The sequence below is a fragment of the Chelonia mydas genome, chromosome 9, assembly GCF_015237465.2.
Source record: "Chelonia mydas isolate rCheMyd1 chromosome 9, rCheMyd1.pri.v2, whole genome shotgun sequence".
In the NCBI taxonomy this organism is placed as follows: Eukaryota; Metazoa; Chordata; order Testudines; family Cheloniidae; genus Chelonia; species Chelonia mydas.
The window spans coordinates 62,970,572-62,993,254 of NC_057855.1; the positions used below are offsets into that span (position 1 = coordinate 62,970,572).

The 22,683-nt window shown below is 49.5% G+C and overlaps 1 protein-coding gene across 3 annotated transcripts; it reads right to left on the bottom strand.

Annotated features, from left to right (window-relative positions):
- Positions 1-6,730: 6,730 nt before the first annotated feature.
- On the bottom strand, positions 6,731-21,272 carry CNGA2 (cyclic nucleotide gated channel subunit alpha 2). Of its 3 annotated transcripts, none has more exons than XM_037908850.2 (7): positions 20,458-21,272; positions 17,196-17,339; positions 15,181-15,288; positions 14,348-14,521; positions 10,978-11,085; positions 9,819-9,925; positions 6,731-8,744 (listed from the first exon to the last, which is right to left on the bottom strand). In XM_037908850.2, exons 2-7 carry the CDS (start codon positions 17,306-17,308, stop codon positions 7,321-7,323), a joined length of 2,034 nt encoding a protein of 677 aa, XP_037764778.1. In that variant the 5' UTR covers positions 17,309-17,339; positions 20,458-21,272; the 3' UTR covers positions 6,731-7,320. The 3 variants fall into 3 exon arrangements, with proteins under 3 accessions (XP_037764778.1, XP_043378879.1, XP_007064035.1); XM_043522944.1 differs by lacking the exon at positions 20,458-21,272 and adding an exon at positions 19,250-19,302; XM_007063973.4 differs by lacking the exon at positions 20,458-21,272 and having other exon boundaries at positions 17,196-17,392.
- Positions 21,273-22,683: the final 1,411 nt, after the last annotated feature.

The window sequence follows — 22,683 nt, forward strand, 5'->3', positions numbered from 1 at the left end:
GACTCTGTGTCTAGCAACTGTGGTCTGCTTGCTCCCAGATCCTGTTCCTCTTTCCCTAGACTCCTTCCTACATCTTCTGGCTCCCCACCCACTGTGTTTACCAGCTCAAACTCCCCCTCCCACCTCCCAGGGAGTGACTGCAGACTACTTCCCCTGCAGCCCCTTTCTGCTCCCAACTGCCTGGATCTGTACCAGCCTTGCCTGTTCCTTCTCAGCTGGGCTTTATCTTCAATCAGCCTTTCTAGCCCCCCGCTCTCCCCCAGGTGCAGCCTATCAGGGTAATTAACCTAATTTAACCTGCTTGCCTTGTGTGGGGTGGACACCCCATTACAGTGGCTCTCTGAGTGACTTTAGGCAAGTCACTTAACCTCTCTGTGGCTCAGATTCCCCACCTGTACAATAGTAATAATGGTCACGCAGGCCCTGATCCAGCTTCCACTGACATCAACAGCAAGACTCCCATGGCTTTCCATAGGAGCAGGATGGCGCTACTCCTTGGGTGGGTGGGTTGTGAGGCTAAATTAACTAATGTTGAGACGGTCTGTGGGAAGGCAACAGAGCTACACAAAGTATCATTAGCAGTGAGTTATTCTACCTGCACTGCCTCACCCATCCCTAGATAATATGAAGCTGTTCATTTACACGTAACCCCGCCAACCCCCCACCCCCCCCCCAAAGGAAAACCACATTCCCTGCCCATCTCTTTTCTTGAAGGCAAACTGACAGAATATTTCCTGTCATCCTCTTCTTAACTCTCTCAGGAAGAATAACCCTGTTCTAGTATGTGCCCACACTAAGGGATTAGTTGTGTAATGTCCTCTTGCCTTAGGGGCTGAAATGGGGCTTGTTAAATGACGCTGTGCTCCGTGTGCTAAGGAAAAGGAATTTCATCAAAAATAACCTCCCACTGAAGAGGTGCAGAAGGAAGAGTGCAAACAACACACGGATATTACAGACTAAGGCGTGATCTTGCACAGACGGGCTGTATCTGTGGCTAGGTGGGTGCTGAAACCTTAACAATTACCTTAATCACTGCTGGCTGGAGGTGCTTTGGTGAATGCCATAGAGTAGATGGGGGTAGTTCACAGCTGCTCTAGTTCTAGTCTTCCCCAGCAGGAGCCACGGTAAGGGGTGGTTTAGGAGCCTTGGCTATGGAGAACTCTCAGCAATATTCCCAGCCTCTCCCAGCAGGAGGCACTGTGGGGAGCTCTGAGCTATTCCAGTCCCAGCCTCTCCCAGCAGGAGGCACTGTAGAGAGCAGTGTCGAGCACCCCGACTGTTGAAAGCTCACAGCTCATCTATTCCTAGTCCCCATTAGCAACAACAACAAACCAAATGGGGGACAAGGTACGTTTCAAACCGAGCTGCTAAATCCCCTTCCCCTGATTCCATGTGCCTGTTTTGCAAGGAAAGGAGCTGCCTGACGGTGTATTGGTACCATTGTTCCTTTCCCTGCAAACCCACCTCCCTCCTGCTCACTGGAGAATCCTAAACCTGGTGTTCATTTCATTCACATTCTCATCGAGCAGTTCATCACCCTGTGATTTCCTGGCGGGATGTGTTCCGGATTCTTAACATCATCCTCTGGGGTAATTTGTCTAAAGGCTTCAAACTTCCCAAGTGGATTCATATGTTGGATTAAAGATGGTTTTTCCTAAAAGCCAAAATACACTGTTAGCTGCTGTCAGCTGCCAGCGCTGGCCTGTCAGGGCTGCCAGGCTAGCTTCCCTGGAGTAACTATAGCTGCAGCTGCTCCCTGCAGCCACTGTCCCAGTGCTGAAATGTCTATAACTGAAGGTATCAGAATCCAGCCCTCTCTAAGCTCCCTGCAGCCACTGTCCCGGTGCTGAAATGTCAGTTAGCTGTGGGCTAGTCCCTATGAAACCAAATCTCTCTGCTCCCCATCATTGGCCCCTCAGCATCTCTGCCATCTCTCTCTTCCCTGCCCCAGTCTCCAGGAAACCTCTGCCTTAGCACTGGACTGTCTTTGTGCAAATGCTCCTGAGATCCTCCTTGCAGCTGCATCCCTTCATTTCTGCCATCCGGACCCGCTTGGACACTCAGATCTCCAGTGAGAACATGGGACTGGCTCAGCATATCTCTAGCCCCTCAGCTGGGACAGTTTCCTTGCCTCGTGGAGAAGGAATCAGATAATTTTCTGAGAGTGATATCTGGGTGGGGTGAAGGGATCCAGAGCTCAGAGGTGAACCTATGACCCACATTCTACTTCTCTCTCAAAAAGAAGAGGAGTACTTGTGGCACCTTAGAGACTAACAAATTTATTTGAGCATAAGCTTTCGTGAGCTACAGCTCACTTCATTGGATGCATTCAGTGGAAAATACAGTGGGGAGATTTATATACACAGAGAACATGAAACAATGGGTGTTACCATACACACTGTAACAAGAGAGTGATGGCTTAAGATGAGCTAATACCAGCAGGAGAGCAGGGGAGGAGGAGTGGGGAGAAGAAAACCTTTTGTAGTGATAATCAAGGTGGGCCATTTCCAGCAGTTGACAAGAATGTCTGAGGAACAGTGCGGGGTGGAGGGGGGAATAAACATGGGGAAATAGTTTTACTTTGTGTAATGACCCATCCACTCCCAGTCTCTATTCAAGCCTAAGTTAATTGTATCCAGTTTGCCAATTAATTCCAATTCAGCAGTCTCTCGTTGGAGTCTGTTTTTGAAGTCTTTTTGTTGTAATATTACGACTTTTAGGTCTGTAATCGAGTGACCAGAGAGATTGAAGTGTTCTCCGACTGGTTTATGAATGTTATAATTCTTGACGTCTGATTTGTGGTCAAACTGGACAGTCTCTACAGAAAAGAATAAATGGTCACTCGATTACAGACCTAAAAGTCACAATATTACAGCAAAAAGACTTCAAAAACAGACTCCAACAAGAGACTGCTGGATTGGAATTAATTGGCAAACTGGATACAATTAACTTAGGCTTGAATAGAGACTGGGAGTGGATGGGTCATTACACAAAGTAAAACTATTTCCCCATGTTTATTTCCCACCCACCCACCCCCCCCCCCCCGTTCCTCAGATGTTCTTGTCAACTGCTGGAAACGGCCCACCTTGATTATCACTACAAAAGGTTTTCTTCCCCCCACCCCCCCTCCCCTGCTCTCCTGCTGGTAAAAGCTCATCTTAAGCCATCACTCTCGTTACAGCGTGTATGGTAACACCCATTGTTTCATGTTCTCTGTGTACATAAATCTCCCCACTGTATTTTCCACTGAATGCATCCGATGAAGTGAGCTGTAGCTCATGAAAGCTTATGCTCAAATAAATTGGTTAGTCTCTAAAGTGCCACAAGTACTCCTGTTCTTTTTGCGAATACAGACTAACACGGCAGCTACTCTGATACTTCTCTCTCGTTATTCCATTCTGTCCCCCTTTCAGCATTGCTCTGTCACGGAGCCAGGTCTGTGTGCAGTTCTGTGGTTCACAGCACCCTCTTGTGGCTCCTTCCATGCATCCACAGGGTGACAGCATCCAAACTGGCCAGGGAATCACTGTTTCTAGGGGAGGGGTGTGGACTTACAGATTTGCCTGCATTTGCAGTGACACAACACAGAGGTGCACTCGGCTGGGAAGGCCACATGGAATTTTATTTTGGGGGCTTATGGGCTCATTGTGGTTTGCCCTTAAGACAGGAGCACAAAGATTGGGGGTTACAAGGAGAGGTCCAACCCATTCTGTGCTCCCGCCTAGTTCTGTTCCATCTCCTTGCCCGACTGCAGCAGCAATAAAAGAAAGCAAAGGCTTCATTTACACAGTTCTTTCCTTCAGCCTGGCAGGACCAGAGTTAGTGGAAATACCAGGCTGTCTCGAGAATAGTTTCCCAGGGTGAGACCTCAGCTGGGGTGAGCCTGAGAGGGATGACAGGAGACCAATCTGCATTCTCCCTATGTAGGCTCTTACAGTGTCTCCATCACCATAACATCTGAGCACATCAGGAGGACCCTAGCAAAGCTGCTGTACAACAAAGGACCAAAAAGAAGTTGAGGCAGTTAGCTTCAAGACAGAGGAAGGCAGGCCTGGGGGTTAAGGCACAGGGCTGGAGCGCCAAAGATTTGGATTCAGCTTCTGACTGCCCCAGACACCCTGCGTGAACTACTTTCTCTCTCAGAGCCTCAGTTCTCCATCCAGCAAACAGGCATGAGGATTCCTTTCTCCTCCCCACGCCGGCTGTCTTGTCTGGTTAGGTTAGATGTCACGCAGAGACTCTCACTCTGTGTTTGTAGAGCAGCTAGCGCCATGGGGCCCCAGTTTCATTAGGAGCCTGTAGGTGCTAGAGTAATAGACGTACTAAGTTCCCAGGGTGCGAAGGTGCAGGGACCAGGAATAAGGGAGTCCGATTTTAATAGGGTGAAGACAAAGCTCCTGTCGAAGCTAACTGGGACAGGATTCGGAAGGCCTTTTGGCTCAGTCTGGGCCTGGCTTCTAGGGAGACAGACATAGTTCCCACTCCACCACAAGGGAATGATGTGGTGCGCATGGCTGTGCAGAGGTGTGAAAAGTGACCCATTTTCACCTCCCACGCGAAAACTGGTCGTGTCACAAGTGTTTGAAAATTGTCCACAGAGTGGATCCAGGGTGAAATGTGACCTTTCCTACCAGCAAATGCAGCTTTTCATAGGGAAATTCAGCTCCAGGGAGGGGCCGGACTAATCCTGAGTTTATATTAATTTGATGGAAATTGACAAGATATTAACCATTTGGGGTCAGAGACCTCTCCATTTGCCCTGAAAAAGAAGGTCTCTGATCTGCAAGCGTGCAATGGGATCACTAGGAGGCATGTACACATCTCCACAACATCTCTGTCACCACTTCTACTCTAATGGGTCTGTGCAGCCCCCCCATGCTAAACGTCCATGATGGGAAGGGAGAGTGACTTTAACTAGCATGGCAATGATAAAAACAACAAACAAGTGAGATGAACTGCATCTTCTTATGTTAAGGAGCTGAAGTTGGGGTCATCGGGGCTGCATCAGCCGGAAAGATGGCTCTGCCACCTCCAGGGGCCTGGTATATTTTTCAAATCCTATTAACCTCATTGTGTTATAGGCCAGATCCAACCCTGGCATACAGTTCCAGTAACTTCAATGGAGAGATGAATTTGGCCCACTGAGATACAACAGGAAGCAAAAACATGTCATTTCTGTGCCGCAGAGAGAGCGAATGGGTAGTGTTAACAGATTGTGTTTCCCTAGGGGGTTTTCTCAGAGACCGGTAACACAGGGGGATAGGTAAGTATCCTTTGCTGTGGCTTGAGAAAACTGTCAAGCTGCAGAGACACACACACTAACCATCCTACCTGCCTACAATTTCCAGGATACCCAGCGTCTAGAAGCAGGGACATTATAGGCTTACTGTGACTGCAGCACTCGGGCACTAGCTAGTTCAGAGCAGTGGGATGGCAGTCCACACAGCCTGTGTACCTTGATTGTGCAAGTTCAGTGACATTATAGGATCCTTTGGGGGCTCCAACTCCTGGAATGCTTAGTTTGTAAACATGCAGGGTGCAGATGGCCCAGCCTGCATGGTAAGAGCCATTGGTATATAAGCAGTCGGAATGAAACTTATCCCACCCACAGGTCATTACAGGGAGGGTGTAGGCTAAAGCACTCGCTGGTGGGTAGAGGTTCCTTTGTATCACAAAACAGCTTGCGCTAAGCAGGGTTGATGCCCAGGCTCACCGTTGAAGGCCGTGTGGTCCCAGGTGAGGAGCTTGGGTTGGGGGATTTCCCAGCTGAAGCTCAGGTGCTGAGGCAGAACAGGAAATGGCGTTTTCAGCAGCAAGATTCCAAGAGAGGCAGGGGCCCTACACAGCTGCTTCTCGCGGACAGAGCAGAGGTGAGGTTGCTGCAAGAGGGAGTTGCCTGGCTGCAGTTGTGACCAAGGAAACAGCTAGTAAATAAACAGTTACACCAAGAATACACGAGGGGTGAAATCTCAGCCCCAGTGAAGTCAACAGGTGTTTTGCCGTAGACCTCAAGGGGGCCAACATTTCATCCCCTGACCCTGGGTCACCAATTCCTCCTCCAAATGGATCTGCAAAGCCCTGACACCTATTGCTGCTTGGCAAAGGGGAATATCATGTAGAAAAATACATGGCTCTGCTAACACCCTATGAGTTACCCACTGTAAACAAAAGGCAGGTAGTTGAGTCTTGCCACAGCTTTGTGTCTTTAGAACATGTGTCCCTGGCACATCCAGTCATGATTAGAGAGCAGAGAGACACATTTTTGCACATAAAGGAACAGGTGCTGTCAGCCCCAAGCACACTGCTAATGTCACCCTAGGCTTCTGTAGCTCAAGTAAAATTAAAGCGGCCGCTGTACCAAGCGGTTTGGGAACAGAATGCCTAGCAAAACGCCATTCTCCAGGACAGCATGACCTAGTAAAACGCCTCCAGGAAAACTGCTCTTCAACCTCATGAACCAAGTACTAAATACACACAACAAGAGTGTTTCTGCCTATTGAGTAAGATGTTCATACAGGAAAACACAGCCTGGTAAGGTAGGGAATAGGTTTTTCCTATCCCCACCATCCTCTGCCAACAGCTCCTGTTCAGGGCTATAGTGAGTCTGACCTACAGGGCTACGCGGAACCAGAAGACATTCCATTTGCAGACAGATAGGGCTTGGGCTGGATTTCTTCCCATCAGGTTTTAGTCTCTTGAACATATGGACTCAGACACTGGAAAAGAAGTATTTACATAACATAGTGAGTGTGTTATAAAAGCAGATACCAAAATTACATTAATGAGCATCTGGTTTATGGTTCAGTTTCTCTCTTGCGGTTTAGAAGGACCAGCTTTCCCATCAGATAACAAAAGGGCATCCTCCTCACCAGCCCCATCAAAAAAGGGAGAAGAAGTGAAGATCTCTGACTACATCAATGCTTATGCACCCCCATCTAGGCCATGCCGGGGCCCACGAGTCCCCACTGACTCCCATGTACAAGGTGCTGAGTTACTGGAGTCCTGATCTCTAAGGCCAGAAAGAGGACAGCAGGCTCCCTGCAGGAGCTCAAAGGAAATGTTAGCAGCAGCAGAGGTCAGTCTCATGCTTTTACTGATCTGTGAGGTCTTGGATAAAGGCAGCAAGGAGAGAGATACACCTGAGTGAGAGCTACTGGAGTCACCTGTCTCCTCTCTACTCAGTTCCCAGCCATCCAAGGCCGGCAGCAGCACCTCTAGGGGTTCAAGATAAGTCTCGTACAAGGCATTGGGAGCAATGCGTTCCTGGAAATACCATCTCAGCACCATGCAGGACACAGCCAGAGCTGACATCTGTGGCCCTCACTCCTGCCCTTTGGATTTAGCTTCTTCTTCTTCCTCCAGGGGGCTGTCTGAACTGTCCGAGAAGAATTCATCCTGGTTGTACTGCTTTACCCTGGACTCCAAGACAGTGATGCGCTGTTTGAGCTTCAGCTGGGCAGCATTGTACTCAGTCAGGAGCCGGGAAAAACGGGTGTGCAGCGTGTCCAGGTGGGACTCCAGACTCTCCAGCTTCTGCTCTGTGTCCTTCCCTTCCGTGCTCTCTGCGGCCGCAGACTCATCCAGAAGCCCTTCCTTGATCAGGATCTCTCGGCCACGCTCCTCCAGGACCCGCTTGGCATCAGGGTACTCGGTCACTGCTTCCATCAAGTCGTCCTTCGACAGGCAGAAGAGATCGGCGTAGCCAAGGCTTCGGATGTTGGCCGTGCGCCGGTTGCCCATTTTGCTCCCTTTGATGTTGAGGATGCTGATCTCGCCAAAGCAGCTTCCCGCGGTGAGTAAAGCGTACTGGGTCACACCATCATCCGCCACCACAGCCAGCTTTCCTTCCTTGATGATGTACATCTCCTTGCCGATGTCCCCCTTTCGGCAAATGTAATCTCCTGGACTGAAAACCTGTGGTCGAAGTTTCAGCACCAGTTCCACCAGCAGACCAGCCTCACAGTCCTGGAAAATCCTCACCTTCTTCAAAGTCTCCAGGTGGACGTTGATGGCAATCTCCGCCCTCAGCTTGTCAGGGAGGTTCTTGAGGACCTCACGCTCATCCACAGCCTTCTTGTTGGTCCACAGATAGTCGAACCACTTGATAACTTTGGCCTCCATGTGCCTGCTGACCTTGCGGAACTGCATGTAGTGCTTGATGGCATCTATCTTGGCCTGGAACTCTGCCCTGGTAGCATTCATGTTGGAGATCATGGATCCAACATTCCCCACAATGGTGGCAAAGATGAGGACACCGATGAGGAAGTCGACAATGACGAAGAGGTACTCCTCGTCGCGCTCAGGGGGCGGGGTCTCCCCAATGGTGGTCAGGGTCAGAGTGGACCAGTAGAGGCAGTAGACATATTCTCTGGCAAGATAGCCATACTCAGGGTCGGTGATATTGGGGTACACCCAGGTGTCCGTCCCAAACCCAATGGCCTTGGAGATGGCATAGTAAATACAGGCGTTCCAATGGATGATGATCAGGATGTAGAGAACCAGGTTGCTGATCCTGAAGATATTTGGGTAGCTGGTTCTGGTCTCAGTCCGGTCGAAGAACTCAAACATGCGGGAGAAGTGCAGCAGCCGGTTGAAGCGTAGTTCAGGCTGATGTAATCCCACTGCAAGGTAGGCCAGGTCTGTTGGCAGGATGGAGAGGACGTCCAGTTTGAATTGTAAGGTGGTGATGTAGTTATCCCGTAGTTTCTTTGGGTCCCTGACCAGCAGACCCTGTTCCAAAAAACCTACCAGAGAACAAGGGGAAGAATTATCCTGGCTCAGATATGTTCGTTCTCCTGGCTTTGGGGTTGCATTCAACCAACATACACATATAGTAATTAAAATATTTCTAATTCCGCCTGATCTGCTCAGTCTACAAGCCTTTGACAGCCCTCAAGCACTTCATCTGGAAAAAGCCACATAAAGGTATTACTTAGGGATTTACTCTGATGACACAGAGATAGGAGGACACACATTCACTGCATGTAGTGAATTATATCAGAGCTCTTCAGTGACAGACAGAAATTGTAAAGCAGCCAGCTACGTTCTGGGAACATTAAATTCTACTGTTTTTCCATTTAGATTACTCTTTAACTTAACAGATACCAAACCAGAGACATAGACCTAAAGCTGTGCCCAAATACTAATGGTTATGTGGGTAATTCATAGGTGAAGTTAAAAGCTGTGGATGATGAATTTTTCATTTTGAAACTTAGTCTGTTTTACAGAGCTTTTAATGAGATTCTTTCTCCAGAGGCCGTTTCCTGCCTGCTAACACCAAGGTATGGATTAAGCCAGTGGCTCTCAACCTTTCCAGACTACTGTACCCCTTTCAGGAGTCTGATTTGTCTTGTGTATCCCCAACTTCATCTCACTTAAAAACTACTTGCTTACAAAATCAGACATCAAAATACAAGAGTGTCACAGCACGCTAGTACTGAACAATTGCTTACGGTCGTATTTTTACCATAGAATTATAAAATACATCAATTGGAATATAAATATTGTACTTACATTTCAGTGCATAGAGCAGTATAAACAAGTCATTGTCTATATGAAATTTTAGTTTGCACTGACTTCACTAGTGCTTTGTAGGTAGCCTGTTGTAAAACTAGACAAATATCTAGATGAGTTGATGTACCTCCTGGAAGACCTCTGCGTACCCCCAAGGGTACATGTATCCCTGGTTGAGAACCACTGGATTAAGCCACTCTTCTGAAAGCAGCCCCAGATCAGGCCAGCCCCTCAAAGCTTATATCAGATCTCAGGTGATAACATTAAAACAAACCCTTCCCAGGCTAGGCAGCCTCTTCGCTCACCTGTGCGCAGTCGAATGACAATATCGGCGATGTAGATACAGTCCGAGACATAGTCCAGCACCAGCCAATGGATCCAGTAGTCCCTCTGGAGGTCACTGAAACAGGCCCTGCAGGAGAAGCACATGGCAGTTATCAAGATACCAAAACCAACTCAACCCCATCACCTATACTGAACGAAGGTGGATACTGGGTTCCTACAGGCTGTGGTGTCTCAGTGGGCACCAGGGCTGATCGCTGACAAGTGCCAGCCATCCCCTCACTCCTCGGAAATTAAGTCCATCACGTCTGCCCTCCACTAAGCTAAGCAGGTATGCTACTGAAACTGCCTCCCACACACAACAGCATAATGCCGCTCTGCCACCCCAGGCTCGGTTGTGACTAGCCCAGCAAATGCAGCTAACCTAGATGGAAGTGGCTCTGCCTTTCCAGAGCCATGACAACAGAAAAATGGGGATTTTTTGCCATTGATGCAACAAGTTCAGGCACGTCCCGTGTGCCCCCTCATGGCCAGGGTGGGTCTGCCTCAGTTTCCCTCCTTGGACTCCTCAGATATTCCCAAGATATTCACAAGTCCAACAGCAGCCTTTCTGGGGTCTGACTTATTAGCATAAAGTTCAAAAATAAACCCCAAAAGTCTTTCACCTTGGCCCTATGCCAGGGACAGCCCCACCTCCCTGAGGTACCGTCTCTCACTGCTCTCAGAGACGCTGGACAAGTTGCAAGGCTGGGCTTCTTTCTTTGCCTTCTCCCCAAAAGGAAAGCAAAACTTCTAACCAGGGCTTTCTACCCAGCTGCAACTCCCTCCCAGAGGGATCACTGCAGGAGACACTCTTCCTTCAACTTCAGTCTTCAGTCACCGCACCCCAGCTGTCTACTGGCCACTGCTTCTCACCCCCCACACCTCCAATTTAGACACATAACCACCTCTCACATGATCTAATTCATCCTCTCTGCCTAGGGAGGCAAATCAGCTATATCACAGGTGGGCCGAGCCCTCCCTCCCTTTGAAGGGACCAGCTACCCTGTGACAAGCAGCCTCAGAAACAAACAATGCAAGACATAAACCAGTTTTCAGCTGGCCGATGCTGGTCTTAGAGATGGCATCTAAGGTGGTGGAAGGGTTACAGAACAGAGTCACCCTGGAATGCTCCCTACTCACCTTGCCACAAGCAAGCACCAGTTATAAAGGACGGGCACTGCAATGACAAGCAGCCAGTGGTAATACCAGTCCCCAGCAGGATCCACCACAAACAGCTCCCATTTCTTCCTGAAAATAGAAACCAAGGCAACTAGAGCGTCAGAGACTGCCTGTGGTTAACGGTACAAGCAGCATCAATTACAGCTTGGTTTAATTATCATATAGAGCACTGAGCCCCTTCCATCTAAAGAGCACTAAGCACCTGCCAAGGTTTATCCGTTAGCCATCCCCCACCCAACACCCCTTTGCAGTAGGTAAAAAATGAGCTCACTCAATTTACAGATGGGGAAACTGAGGCACAGAGCAGCTAAGTGATTTGCCCAAGGTCACCCAGCTCATCAGTGGCAGAATCAGGAATAGAACCAAGGTCTTGGATTTCCAGGCTGCTGTTGCCATCACTAGACAACATGCTCTCTCATATAGAATCCTGGGACAGTATGTGTCAGTATAATAGATACAGCTCAGAGATAGTCTATAACTCTAGTATTGATTCGGGCAGAGTGAAATGCATGTCGATGCAGTTTAGGGGCATACAAGGCGCAAACTAAGGAAGGAAAGGGATTGCTGTGGCAGCTGGTAATATAGAATTGCCATTTCAGCTCTGCTCTGTGCTGCCTGCAGTCTGCTCACTGAGTCACTGGGTCCAGCCTTTGAACTGTTCCCAAGCGTCTGATCCTGCTTATCTAGGGACTGAGCAGATGCACCAGATGCATGTGCTGCAATTGCTAGATTTCACTGGAGGAGAGAGGGGACAGAAACTCTGCTTCTGAATGGATAGGCTTGTCTCTCTTTCACTCTGTGCCAAGATGACAAAACTCCCCACAGCCTTTGAGTTTACAAAAATCCCTCCCCGAGATGGCAAATGAGTCATTTGCCAACAAATTTCACCCTTTTCCATTTGGCAATTGCCAGTTCCCTCACCCTCCAGTGCTGCTTCTGCCATCTTCAAAACCAGCATCTTCTGGCCTTTCGTTTACGCCCCTGGTTTTGCACAGCACAGGCGTCATCAGCAGGAACGCACCGGGCTTTGGGAATAACGCATTTGGCAAAGCCTGGAGAGCAGGTTCTCACACGGTTTTGGTAGGGCCACAACAACAGTGGTTGCTCAACATGACTCTAAAAAATGGGTCACATGTTTTCAGAGAAACGGACTGCCTTCTACTGTGTCTGCACATCACATAGCTGATCTCAGAGGCAGCATCTAGGCCACCAGCTCCCAAACTGTGGGTCATGACCCCAAATGAGGTTGTGCCATCAGCAGATGGGGTTGCGCTGATCCCTGGTGTGGACATAGGTGCTGGAACTAGGGGTGCTGCCACATCCCCTGGCATGAATTGGTTTCCATCCTACACAGGATTTACAGTTGGTTCAATGGCTCTCAGCACCCCCATTACACAAAATTGTTCCGGCGCCCCTGAGTGTGGAGGACACAATTTTGCTCTGCACATCGCATATGGCGCCTGCAGGGTCACAATGTATGGAGGACGCCATTTTGCTCTAGGAACCCCTGATGGTCATCATGGATCAGTCAGCCCCAAGGGGAAAGAATTGCATTAGGGTGCCAAAATGCTGCATCCCAACATCACATTAATGACCATGTCACGACAGGTATTGGCTTGGTCTCCGTCCTCCATCTCTGCTCAGTGAGATATTTTTCCCTAGAGAACGATGGCAGTGGAAACCCTCCACCCTTAGTCATACCTGTGTGCACCAGGGGGCCAGGGAACCCATCCTGAAATTTGTCAGACCATCCCGAATTTCCACACCCTCAAATGGAGCAATGGCCCCACATAACCTCAAGCTGACAAACATTTAACCACCACCATCTTTGCCATCCGGTCGCATAACATTACGGTGACATTTTGTTGCACCACAATGAGCAGATGCAGACAGATTTTGCCTGCAAGCCAAACCTCAGCAAGGTTGCAGCCCCGTGTCCAGAGCTTATTCCTGCTAAAGACCCTCACTGTACCCCTCAGAATATACTCCAATTCCATCTCTCTGTATTCGAGTTCTGAGCCTATTTGCCTCTGATAATTAACAAGATACCCTTAACCTCGCAGGGGCAGAACATTTTCTTCTGTGGCTATTAAAGTCTCAGATACAAGCCTCTGATATTTTTCTCCTGCAGAAAACAATCATTTCTCAGTGTTCTAATTACCATTTATAATGGAGGGGTCCAGACTAGTCAATGAGCTTTGCCCTTTAATTAGAGAGAGGAAGAAAAGCCAGATTACTGTTTTTCACTATGTGAGTGTGTGTAGAGCAGATGAAAGGACTGGATTTGAAAGAGCCTTTTAGAGAACTTTTTTCAGAGTAGCAGCAGTGTTAGTCTGTATCCGCAAAAAAACCCAGGAGTACTTGTGGCACCCTCACAATGTATGTTCTGGCAGAAGGCTTGGGCAAGGAACACACTCCCCTTCCTTTCCTGCAGATGATGAAAGGAGGCTTGCAAATACAGCATCAGCCGGGTGACTCACCCACTTTGTCAAAATCCCCCGGGACTTCCTCCTGGAAGGAGCTACTGCTGATGAGAGGTAGCTTGGCCTAATAGCTGCAGTATGGGTTGGGGAGCTGGGAGACTAGAGTCCATTTCTAACTCTGCTTCAGACTTCCGATTTGAGCTTAAACACTCAAAACCAGGGGCTCTCAACCAGGGAATCATGAACAGCCACACTGCCTTCCCATACTGCGACATGGATGAGGGGTCATGGCTAGATCGGAGGGGGATCCTGGTATAGAAAAGGGGGCCACCATATACAAAAGATAGCAAACCAGTGCTATAAGCCTTAGCTTCACCCTTCTATAAAATGGGGACCCTACGACATACAGACCTTTATAAAAAGTGTTTTGAGACCCTGTGATCAAAGGCACTATGGATGTGCCAGCTATGCGCACCGTGGCAGATATAAGTGATTAGTGTAAGGGCCTAGAACAGAATCAGGGATGGCATGTGAGCCTAGACAGTAAGTAAAGGGTACGCACCAACTACAGATGCAGGTGCCCATGTCTGGGCAATGGATCGGGGACAATTTGTGTACACTGCCCCTACCAGGGCCCAGCACCAGCTTCCAGACAGTAAACACACTGATACCAAACTGTTCAGAAACAGAGTTAACTGAGCTGGGTCTGGTCCTCTGACATAGCACAGCATGGTGACCCCAGTCACCTCTAGTTCATGTGACCATCCTGCTTATATCAGGGCACACAATCAAATCACTTAGCCCCCTTCACCGTGGGAGAGAGGAGCCCAGAGGGTGGGGGGAGGAGGTCTACCACAGACAAGAAACATTTCCCTTTCTGCCAAGACGTTTTAGAGAAGAAACTCTACTTTTTGCGTTTGCTGCCGTCCTTTTCCTGGTCCCCTTGGACGTTGCCATCTCCTTCAGTCACAGTCTGGAGCTCCGGCCCGTGGAACCGCTCGAGAAACGAGTCTGGCCTTTGCTCCTCCTCCCGCAAGCTTTTGTTAGCCCAGTCTCTAAGCACCACGACCAGCCGGACTATCCTGGCCAGGGAGAGAAGAAGCCAGAGTCAGGAGTCTGTGCAGTGACAGAAAATCACACATTCCCTGCCGGGACGTTGTTCAGAGGCGTCGCTGTGTGGTCCCAAATGCAGCTGCATGGGTGCTGGTAGACTGTGCACACCTAAGCCAAATGCCCATTCTAAACCATGGAATACAGCAGGAGCACCCTCCAGCCCCCTGTGCTCACTGTCTCGGCATTCTAGCCCCCCACACCTGGACGCGCTTATTGCATGCCAGGTGAACCTGTGCAGAAATCAGCGAGTCTGAACCCAAGATCTTCAGCCCCTGTAAAGCAAAAGGGATCCGGTGTGGTACCGAATGTCCCAGGCTCCCACTGAATGCAGCGAGACAGGAGGGAGCTCAGCTCAGCACAGGAATAGGCCCTAAGCCAGGAAAATGTCACCTCTTCAGGGGGTGAATGAAAAGGCCACAGTTGTAAAAGAGCCCACTTTGCCCAGTGTGGCTGGAAAAGGATTTGCCAGAGGTGACAGGTTAATACTTCACTTTGTAAGCACAGAGCAGCTGGGCCTGAACACGCTGGTCATTTGGAGCCCCACACAGCCCCAGCAAAGGCAGTGGTGGTTGAACTCAGTGCTCATCCCTTCATCCCACGCCTGGCTACATCCTACAAGCACAAGTACCTCGACAGAGCTCCTCTCCCTTGGATGGTAGAGTGGTCTGGCTGATCCGCATTGTCCAACGCAGCCACCCCCTGAAGCTCTGAGGAGTCATCACCTGCAGACAGGGCTCTGCAGAAGAGAAAAAGAGATCGGGGTGACTGCTTGCTCAGTGTCCACCACCAGTTGCATTAGATGAACTAGACCCTGAGGGAAGAAGAGAAGAGACCTGACATCAAGATTTTGCCCTCCCGCTTCCCAGTCCTCTGCTCCTTGACCTGTGTGACTGCCTAGGGTCCCCATGTTCATTCAGACCTGGACTTCCCCCTCACCCACCTGTGCTAGAACAAAGCAAGGAGGGATCCTCTCTGTTATTTCAATCCTTGGTTTCCTCCACTCAGTCTGGAGAGGTTGTTCATGGTAATATCATCTCCTTGGTGTTCCCCTCCAAGCATGTGAGCCCACTTGGCTTTCTGTGGAGAATAGGGTGGGTGTCCAGGAGGAGCTGGAGTAAAGTGACCAGGCTACTTGCACAGTGAGGTCTGGATTTCCCTTTGGATATGCACTGATTTCACCATCCCCTGCAGTATGTGTTCACTGCTAAAGCCCTGATTCTGAGGGAGGATGGTTGAATGATGAGCGTGCTAGCGTGTGATTCAGGAGACAGGAGTTCAAGTCCTTGCTCCTCCAGAGACAGCATGTGTGATCTTGGGTAAGTCACTTAGCCTTCTGTGCCTCCGTTCCCATCTGTACAATAGGGATAACCGCACTGCCCTGCCTCACAGACGTCTGCGAGGGTAAATACATTAATGATTATGAAGTGCTCAGATACTAGCGTATTATTGTTACTCTTCCTCCCTGGCTCTACAGAGCACAGAAGTCCTTGGCTGCTCTCACAGTTTGCCCCCACCTCTCTCCATCTTCCACTAGGTCAGCCACCAGGCTGCACACCTCAAAGACAGCCTTCCAGGACACGCTCAGCCGGCCTGCCTTCCAGCATCCTAGCCACGTGCCCTGCCCACTGAAGTCATTGGGGCTTCTTCACTACATTTACTATTCTTGGTCCATAGACCTCCCGCAGGTCCCTATTAGATCTTCTGCATATATCAGTCTCCCTTACTAGCCCCAAAATTCATCTCAACACTTCATTTTCCAAAAGGTAGTTAGCATCTTTCTTCCTTCTTAGTCAGTGCCTGGGGCTCACGTCCATATAAAACTATCAGCCTTGTGCATCTAAAGCTTGGGCTTTCTCAGTAGTAGTTTGGAGCTGAACATTCCCTGTGGAGCAAAGTAACAGGTATTCCCACTCTGTAACTGGGCCTTACCTTCTTCTCTCACCTAACTGTCCTTGGGCATCAGTGCGCAGAGGTATTGAAACTGTCTAATTTGTTACTATTTCAATGGTGGCATATAAGCATCTAAGACAGATAGCACCTTCAGTGTTATTGACTACAGTAGGAGAGGTTGGGATTCCCCAAAGCTCCAATACATTTTAAGTAGGTGGTGTCTGCACCCTTTTCTAACAAAGGGCACATACTGTGGGCATTGCCTGACCCACACACAGCCTTCCTGGAATCTGCCCAATGCCTCAGCCAGGGCTGCAACTCCAAATCTAAGCATCCCTCAGGCTCCTACCTGGATTCTTCCTGCAGGACCCACCTCTCTCTGGCCTGAGAGAAAGCAACTCGGCCTTTATCTTCTGGAGCAGCATTAAGAAGACACCATCTGGTCTGCCTGCCAGGCTGAGCCAGCAGAATAGCTCTGCTCCCCCTTCAAAACTGGGTGTCCAGGAGACACCTAGACACACACACACATTCCCCATATCGACTAGAGGCTCCCTATACCAATCTGGTTGCTTTCAGTTTAAGTTCCCCTGGAGCTGGGTTGTGCTGTCCAGATCCCTCTATTATGCCTTTCCTGAGAGGGCCAGGTACCCCCTCCCCTGAAGGACTCTGAGGCCCACCTGTCCTTTCACCCCTACTAAGAGACGCCCCTTCTCTAGCAAACCTTTCCTGTTCCAAACTGAAGAGCAGCCTGACCTGCTGGGAGTGAGCTCGGGCTGCTCCGGATCATCTTCAGTACTAGTTGTGACGGACAACTGTGGGGGGCAGCTGGCAGGCGAATTCTTCAGACCATTACTCTGTCCCTTCATCCTCCATGTGAGAAAGCTGCCGGCATGAACCCTGCCCCAGGAAGCAGGAAAGAGCAGAAAATAACTAAGATCTGAAAAATGTATGGCACACACGTGTCACACCCCATGCAGGGCTGTCCCCCACCCCCTGTACACAGCACTTGTGAAGGCTTCTGCTGTTGGAAGAGGATGCATCCAAGAACAAAGGATTTGCTGACCCAGATCATACTAAAAGGGCGTTCCCCATTCTGCCTCCCGCAGTGGCCTCTACTGGAGGAAGATGAAAATTACCCACCATGCATTTCATCTAGGGTTGCCAGGTGTCCGGTTTTCGACTGGAATACCCTGTCAAAAAGGGACCCTGGCAGGCCATTAGAAGTCTGGTTGGCGGTGCAGTGGGGGCCCAGGGCTAAGACAGGTTCCCTGCCTGCCCTAGCTCCGTGCGGCTCCTGGAAGCAGCTGCTGGGTCCTTGCGGCCCCTAAGCGCATGGCCGGCCAGGGAGGCTCCGTGTGCTGCCCCCGGCCCAGTGCCAGCTCTGCAGCTCCCATTGACCAGGAACCACTACCAGTGGGAGCTGCAGGGGTGGGACCTGCAGGCACAAGGGCTGCATGCGGAGCCTACCTGACCACCCACACACCTAGGGGCTGCAGGGACCTGTCGGTCGCTTCCTGGGAGCCGTGGTAAGTGCCCCCAAACTCCAAACCCTCTGCCCCAGCCCAGAGTCCCCTCCTGCACCCCAAACCCCTCATCCCTGGCCCCACCTCATAGCCCGCATCCCCAGCCGGAGCCCTTACCCACCCCCTGCACCCTAACCCCTGGCCTGGAGCCCTCTCCCACAACCTGAATCCCTCATTTCTGGCCCCACCCAGAGCCCACACCCCCAGCCCAGAGCCCATACCCCCTGCATCCCAACCCCCTGCCGCAGCCTGGAGCCCTCTCCTGCACCCCAAACCACTCATTCCCAGCCCCACCCCAGAGCCCGCACCCCCAGCTGGAGCCCTCCCCCCTCCCCTCAACTCCCTGCCCCAGCCCAGTGAAAGTGAGTGAGGGTGGGGGGGGAAGAGTGAGCGATGGAGGGAGCGGGGATGGAGTGAGCAGGGGCAGGGCCTCAGAGAAGGGGCGGAGCAGGGGTGTTCAGTTTTGTGCCATTTGCAACCCTAATTTCATCATCAAAGGCGGCTATCACAAACCATGGTTTTGTGACTAAATCTCGCCATGTATTATCCACATGCAGGTTTAGGGTTAACCCACAGGGCTGGAAACAGGAGCCTGGGTTCTAGACTGCCCGAGGGGCTGTCAAAGTATTTAATCTTTGTGCTTGACAGTCTCCTCGTCCGTAGTCCAGCAAAAACCACACTTACTAGCCTGTCTCATGGCACATGGCTGGGAGCAGTCTTCTGACTATCTTTTAAAAGCACATGCCTCTCCTGACGAGGGTGTAAGTGTGTATGCGTACAGAGGCAGAGGAAAAATTGTCTCCTCTGTACTGATCTTTCCCTATTTTTCTCTTCCTTAAGCTCTGCCTCTCTCTCTTCCTCCCTTCCCTCATCCCCTCTTGCTCCACTCTGCTTCTTCCATGCCTCCCTCCCTTCCCCAGTCTCCCTCCCTCATGGCCCTCCATTGTGCTGTGCAAGTGGAAAGATGCTCTCGCACTAGCTCTAATCTTTGCACCGTTACCAGGGTGACGGCATCAACATCAAGCACTGCTCTAACAACAGGTGCCAGCTGCTCCAGGGGCTGCAACCTCAGCAAGGTAATGAGGCCCCCCAGAGGGAGCGTGCAGGGAGGAGCAGCTCCTTCAACCCCCCACCCCCTTGTGAATACTCAATAGTTATGGAAGCAGAAGACTCCAGGCAGTGAAGAAAGTCAAAGCTACCCTGTCACCGAGGTGCTGCTAAAGGCCTGTCGTGCAGCCAGGGCTGGCAGCGCCTGGTACCTGTTTGCTTACAAAGAAACCTGACCCGCAGGGCAGCACAACAGCCCGGAAGTTTGCCCAACAAGCCATGAGCCTCATCTCTGCTGCGTTTGAAATTAAGGCTAGTCATTAAAATGGGCCTTTCTGAGCCTCTGATGGGCAGCCGTCACTGCCCTGCTCCAGATAGCAGCGGGGAAACCATAATTGGTACATGAATAATGCTGTGGAGTTGTTAGAGCAGGAGGTCTCCAGGTTTATCATGATGTGCACCACATCTTAGTAGAGAGACTGCTTCTCCCCACCCCACCCCCACCCCGCCAATCACGACTCCGGAACTTCCCTGGGGCAACCAGGGCACCAGGATTCTTTTAATGCAATTTAGCAGCTGGAAACCAGGAAGAGATTCAGCCCAACTCTCCCCATCAAGTGCCCCATAGACCAGCTCTGTATTAGACAGTAACAGCTTCTTTTATTTCTAGGGGGAGGAGGGAAGATTTTATACTCCCCCAGAATAATCCCCAATTCACTTTTATAATGCACCCAGGGCTAAGCGTTGTCCTCTTGTTCACTCAAAGTTCTAGTACAGTATCTCAAAGATGGTCAATTCAGCCCCTTTGAATTGTTTAAATATCTAGGGAGACTCAGGGGGTGGGGACGTTTGTCCTTAACCTGACAAACTGTGCAGAGTGGAACTATCTGCCCGTGATACAGAAGCAAAAACGGGTCTTAAGATGCACAGGGTGAATGAACCATTCCAGAGAACTCATATTCAAGTGGGTCCAAGCCCCCCCTCCCTTACATTATAATACCCTTTGAATCGATGGCTCAAGGATTGTGTAGCTGGACAGAACTCACTGTGTTGTTTACCGGTCCTTAAATAAACCTCTGACTGGCACAGAATCTCAGATCCCCCAGAATAAAAACTCTGCATGTTCTCAAATGAATTGAGGAACAGCCCCAGGTGGACCCTGCCCTATCTCAGGTAGCATGGAGGCAGGAGATGCAGGAGCTAAGGGTTGTGACCATGCCAGGCAGCTTTGATCTCCTTCCGCTACCCAGCAAGTTATGACATCGTCCCCCAGACTCAGGAGATACAGCTCAGTTTAACTAGGGGCCCAGCTCAGAATGGGGCAGCTGCTCCAATTTAAGCAGATGCTTAGAAGTAGCATCTGAGCTGGCTCTGCCGTTTCATCTTTTCCAGGTCCCGCAGCACACTGTTGAAGTCTTCGTACATCACGCCCCTCCCCAACACACCTGAGTCCTGACAGGGGCGGTCACCTCAGCAGAGGAGAAGAAGGGAGGTTGGTTTCCAGGTCCCACTCTCTGCTGAGACTGCCTCTGAAGGGGCCAGCTAGTGCCAATTCTGGTTGCTTCGGTGTGAACACCTGTCCCTTAGGAATGGAACCGAGAACACAAAAAACTCTCATTGCAGAGGCCACGGAACAGGAGCTTAGAAAAAAACTCCACATTCCCCTACAAAGCCCTGGAGCCCTCCGGTCCCCCAGCAGAGAAAGTAACATTGAGGGGAAGTGGGGTGCAAACTGGTTTGCAAGTGCTAACCTCCTGCTCCCACTGCCAGTGTCTCCCAGCATTATTTCCCAGTCAATGTTACTGTGCCCATTTCACACTGACCCAGGAGCTCTAGGATCCATGCTCTCTTCTGCCAATAGAGACCCAGCTTTGGTGCTCAGGCTCTTCGCTTCCAAGGCAGCAGGCCGGGAGCAGTAAGTCAGCAGAGTGAGTCAGTCCTGAGAAGGAGGAAACTCCTCACCCCACTCCACAAAAGGCATCCTGGCTGAGACAGGACCCCTCCCCACGAGGGCGTAGCAGGGAGTCCCCCCAGCCAGCCCTCAAGAAGGAGAAGAATCTCATCACAGTGGAGAGTTCCTCTCTCCTGTGAGCACAAAATGGGGAGGGGTTTATTTCTGGAGGATTGTGAATTCATCCCTGTACTTCTCAAAACAGGGTCCTGGACTCAGTCACCTGCTATGTGCTACAGAATCCACAGACCATTCTGCAGCTCAACTGGGCACGCGGGTATCTGTTGCAATTAGGGCTGTCCATTAATCTCAGTTAACTCACACGATTAACTCAAAAAAATTAATTGTGATTAAAAAAATTAAGCACAATTAATTGCACTTATAACAATAGAATACCACTTGAAATGTATTAAATATTTTGGATGTTTTTCTACATTTTCAATATTAATTTCAATTACAGCACAGAATACAAAGTGCACAGTGCTCACTTTATATTATTATTTTGATTACAAATATGTGCACTATAAAAAATGATAAACAAAAGAAATAGTATTTTTCAATTCACCTCATACAAGTACTGAAGTGCAATCTCTTTATCGTGAAAGTGTAATTTACAAATGCAGATTTTTTTTGGTTACATAACTGCACTCAAAAACAAAACAGTGTAAAACTTTAGAGCCTACAAGTCCACTCAGTACTACTTCTTGTTCAGCCAGTCACTAAGACAAACAAGTTTGTTTACATTGATGGGAGATACTTCTGCCTGCTTCTTATTTACAATGTCACCTAAAAGTGAGAACAGGTGTTTGCATGGCACTTCTGTAGCCGGCATTGCAAGGTATTTACATGCTAGTATGCTAAACATTCATATGCCCTTACGTGCTTCAGCTACCATTCCAGAGGACATGCTTCCATGCAGATGATGCTCCTTAAAAAAAGAATGCGTCAATTACATTTGTGACTGTACTGTATGTCACCTGCTCTGTTTTACCCACATTCTACCATATATTTCATGTTATAGCAGTCTCAGAATATGACCCAGCACATGTTCGTTTTAAGACCACTTTCACAACAGTTTTGACAAAATGCAAAGAAGGTACCAATGTGAGATTTCTAAAAATAGCTACAGCACTCAACCCAAGGTTTAAGAATCTGAAGTGCCACCCAAAATCTAAGAGGAATGGGGTGTGAAGCATGCTTTTAGAAGTTTTAAAAGAGCAACACTCTGATGCGGAAACTACAGAACCCGAACCACCAAAAAAGAAAATCAGCCTTCTGCTGATGGCATCTGACTCAGATGATGAAAATGAACATGCATCAGTCCACACTGCTTTGGATCATTATCAAGCAGAAACCATCATCAGCATGGAAGCATGTCCTCTGGAATGGTGGTTGAAGCATGAAGTGACACAGGAATCTTTAGCGCATCTGGCACATAAATATCTTGCGATGCCAGCTACAACAGTGCCATGCGAATGCCTGTTATCACTTTCAGGTGACATTGTAAACAAGAAGCAGGCAGCATTATCTCCTGCAAATTGTAACCAACCTTGTTTGTCTGAGTGATTGGCTGACCAAGAAGTAGGACTGAGTGGACTTGTAAAGTTTTACATTGCATTCAAAAATAAAACAGGTTTTTTTGTATGTAATTCTACATTTGTAAGTTCAACTTTCATGATAAAGAGATTGCACGACAGTACTTATGAGGTGAATTGAAAAA